Source organism: Peromyscus leucopus, chromosome 8b, assembly GCF_004664715.2.
Source record: "Peromyscus leucopus breed LL Stock chromosome 8b, UCI_PerLeu_2.1, whole genome shotgun sequence".
NCBI classification, from domain to species: domain Eukaryota; kingdom Metazoa; phylum Chordata; class Mammalia; order Rodentia; family Cricetidae; genus Peromyscus; species Peromyscus leucopus.
The window spans coordinates 23,614,345-23,618,411 of record NC_051086.1 but is presented as its reverse complement, the minus strand read 5'-3'; the positions used below and the strand labels follow the sequence as shown (position 1 = coordinate 23,618,411).

Genomic DNA, 4,067 nt, shown 5'->3' with positions numbered 1-4,067 from the left:
GGGAGGGTTTCCCAATGGCTCACCCAACATTCACAGGGTTTGAACTACAATCCCCCAAGGTGTAACACAGAAACTCTTTCTTTTCTTTCTTTCTTTCTTTTTTTCTGAGTTTGCTCATAAGCTCTTCAAGTTTCCGGAACGAAGTCGGTTTACTGCTCATTGGAGGAGACGGGATCATGGTAGGAAGGGCAGTATTGGGCGGTGAAAGGGGGTACGCGTTTAGAGGGCCCCGATCGGGCCTAGGACTGGCAGGAAGGGTGCCCGGGCCGCCGATTCGGGAGGTCCACCGGTGGAAGGCCCGGTGTAATGATCTGTTATTTCCCAGCCTCCTCCGGTCCCGTCCCCTTGGGTCACGTGGGCGGCCAGAGTCACTGCAGCTCCCAGAGCGCGCATCGGTTTCAGGGCCTAACGTGTCTCGCTCAGCATATTCTGAGGCTTCCCTTGGAAAGGTGAAGAAGGGTGCACAGTTAGTGTCTGTAAGAGCCAGGATCATAGCCTTCCTCTGACTCGAAAGCTCAAACTTTGCTCACTATGCTGCTCACTCCAGAGAACCATTGTGCAGTGTGCTGAGGGCCTCCGTGTCTCACGTTTCTGCTGTGTCCCCTTTCCCAGCCAGGCTAATAGAAAGCAGTTCTAACGTGTAAGGCAGTCGGAGAACTGCAAAGGTACTGTGATAAGTATCCCGCAGTTTTGATACTTGGGTTTCCCACTATGACACCGATTGGTTTACTTCTTGAGGAAGTGTCCCACAGACTTGTGGGCCGAAGTTCGAGTCCACTGTTAGCTCGTCAGTAGATCTCTGTTGAAAGTCTGTAACTAAACCTTCCCTGTGTTTATTTGGACCTGCCTAGGGTAAAGGACTGGCCTGAGAGTCAGACTCTGCCCTGTCCGTTCTGTTGAGTTTCCTTGCATTTTTTTTTTTCTTAGTTAAAAAAAAAAAAAATCAAACAACTTGTGTGTTCAGTTCGTGTGCATATGCTTGTGCTATGGCATGCGGGGGGGGGGGGGGGGGGGACGGACACGTCAAGGACGTCTTTGCATAAGTAACTTTTCTTCCTCTACCATGTTGGCTCCAGGGATCAATTCAAGTCACCTGGCTTGGTGGCAAGCACCTTTACTTGATGGGATATCTCACTGGCTGGGATTAGGGTTTTTGTTTGTTTGTTATTTGTAAAAAAACAGGAGTACGGTACTTATCCACAGTAGAATTTCACACAAAAAATAAAGCATCTGGCTTTATCACTTCCTCTGGCAGTCTGGTGGCTTTCCAGGGTTGATTGGAACCTTTCTAGGGAATGCTTTGCCTTGTTCATTGTGTGATTATCATGGTTGAGTTCTGAAAGAAACCTCTTTCTTTTCCAGGCTGCCCTCCTTCATGCAGTGCCAAAGTTTCAGGGGCCAGCTGCATGGGGGAGGCCTCTTCACCGACTGTGGTGCTGCACTGGGCAGGGAGATCCCAAAAGGTGGGTGGGGAGGAGGTCTCCCACCTCACAGGAGAAGCCACCAGGCACAGAGACTGAGAAATTCCACATAATCTATCGATTCTATGCCATCAGAGCACTTGGCTTTGTATCTCGCCTGAAGCTGGCACAGACAGCTGTGACTGTGGCCGCCATGCCCCCGGGCTTGTACTCATACTCACAGGGCCTCCTGACCCTCAATTCACTCTGCCTTGTGAGTGGGATCTGCAGCTTTGCTCTGGCCATGCTGTGTTGGATGAGCTACTTCTTCCGGAGACTGGTGGGCATCCTGTATGTGAATGAGTCAGGTACCATGCTTCGAGTGGCCCACCTGACCTTCTGGGGGTGGCGACAGGACACTTACTGTGCTGTGTCAGACATGATACCCCTGTCAGAATCCAAGGACCAGGTCCGGGATGTGTTGATTCGCATCCAGCAATACAGTGGCAAGCAGACCTTCTACCTTACCCTGCGCTATGGCCGAATCCTGGATAGAGACCGTTTCTCACAAGTGTTTGGACCGCTGAGCACACTTAAGTAAAGAACAGCAACTCAGCCTCCTGTAGCCTTGGGTGCACTTGGAGTTTAGACAGGAAGGCCAAGAACGTTGATGAGGCAGAAGCTAATAACCAGGACTGGGGCTGAAGCCCAGTTGGTAGACTGCTTGTCTAGCATGCAGGAAGTGAAACCCTGGGTTCAGTCCCTGGAACTGCATATAACCAGGCATGGTTGTGTGTGTACCTGTTCTTTCAGCACTGGAGAAAAAGTTCAAGGTTTTCTTGGGACAAAAAAAGGGAAGATATTAGCCAACTTCAGGGAGAAGCCCTTAGTGGAACATTGTACTGAATAGGACACTTCAACAGAGAGTGGCTAGAAGTTTCTATGAAGAGGCACTTCTTGGAGGAATGCTATGCCAAGATCACCGAGGCAACCCACTGCTATGAAAGCAGAAGACAGGAGGATTGGCAGAGGAACACAGACTGGAGTCTGGAGACCTGGGTTCTACTGGACCTCAGCTCCTCAACCTGGGGCAGGATATTGAGTTTCTGAGCCTTGAATTGCGCTCTGAAATGGAAGAGCCTTCCTCTCTCATGGGGATGAATATGAAAATAACCAATAATGACTGAGGCTGGGCTTAGTTAGAGCTCTTGCCTAGCATGTATAAGGTTCTAAGTTCCACTCAACACCACAGAATGGGCAAACCCAGTAAATGCCGTGTGCTGTGGAAGTCAGCAGCTCAGAGCTTAAAACATGGAGGAGGCTTACAGGCTGCACCACTATGTTCACCAAAGTTAAATGGTCAACGCTGAGGCCCAGGGTGGGCTTGTCTTTTTCCCACCCGGAAGTCACCACACCAACTGGGGTAGGGACAGCACCAGCTGAGAATGTGTTGACCCCCAGGAGGTCCAGGGCCGCTCATAGCTCACACTGGGGAGCTTTGCACTGTCATCAGGATAGAAGAACTCTGTCCAAGCAACAATTTATCAGCAGAAGGAGACTGTATATGCTGCTTTTCATAATAACAAACATGCTTACTAGGTGAATTGTACCTGCATAAAAGGAAAGCAGCCGTGATCGTTGTAATTTGACCATTCAAAATGCTTTGTTTTGTAGCTTTTTAGTAATTCCCTCCCTCTCTCTCTCTCTCTCTCTCTCTCTCTCTCTCTCTCTCTCTCTCTCTCCTTCTTTCCTTTTCTTCTTGAGACAGAGTTTCTCTGTGTAACAGCCCTGGCCATCCTGAAACTTGCTCTGTAGATCAGGTTGGCTTCAACTCACAGAGATCTGCCTGGCTCTGCCTCCTGAGAGCTGGGATTAAAGGTGTGTGGCACACTGCCCAGACAGTAGTTTCTTTTCTTGAAGAATTTTTCTTTTAAAATTACATGTATTATTTGTGTGTGTACCACTGCGTATGTAGAGGTTGGAAGACAACTTTTGGAGTCCTTTTCCCCATACCGTTCGGGTCCTGGGATTAAAGTTGGGTGGTCAGGCTCGGCAGCGACCACCTCTGCCCACTGAACCGTCTTGCTGTTCCTCTAGCCATTCTTCATTGCTGTAAAGTAAGCAGGGCGTGAACAAAGCTAACAACAACAGATGGGGGGGGGGGCAGGGAGAACACACCACAAAGCCTCAACCTTTCACAAAGAACTACAGGCAACTTAAGCATTCTGAAAGCAGGAGGAAGTCTTCCTCAGCGAAGAGCACACTAATTAATAATCCAATAAGAAATGGTCGGCCCTGAAAACATACACATACAAGTATAGACTGAGCTTGCTATATTTAGAAACATGTACATATGGGAGGGAGGAAAGGGAAGGGGAAAAGGATGTAATTATACTGTAATCTAAAATAAAAAAAAAAAAAACCTTAAAAATGTGCATATCAAATTGTAGCCATTTTATTGTTCAGGGGCATGAAACACATTCTCAGTATTGTATAGCCATCACTGCAGTCTAATCTAATGCTTCCACTGGAGAGACAGAGGCAGGCTTGAGGCCCCCCTGACCTACAGAACCAGCTCCAGGACAGCCAGGGCTGTTACACAGAGAAACCCTGTCTCAAAACAAATAAACATGCAAAATTAGTGCTTGACTGTCCCAACTGGGATCT

The 4,067-nt window shown here is 48.5% G+C and overlaps 1 protein-coding gene across 1 annotated transcript; it reads left to right on the top strand.

Moving 5' to 3' along the window:
* The first annotated feature begins 97 nt into the window (after positions 1 to 97).
* On the top strand, positions 98 to 2,275 carry Tmem186 (transmembrane protein 186). Its single transcript, XM_028872868.2, has 2 exons — positions 98 to 179; positions 1,363 to 2,275. Exons 1-2 carry the CDS (start codon positions 177 to 179, stop codon positions 1,999 to 2,001), a joined length of 642 nt encoding a protein of 213 aa, XP_028728701.1. The 5' UTR covers positions 98 to 176; the 3' UTR covers positions 2,002 to 2,275.
* Positions 2,276 to 4,067: the final 1,792 nt, after the last annotated feature.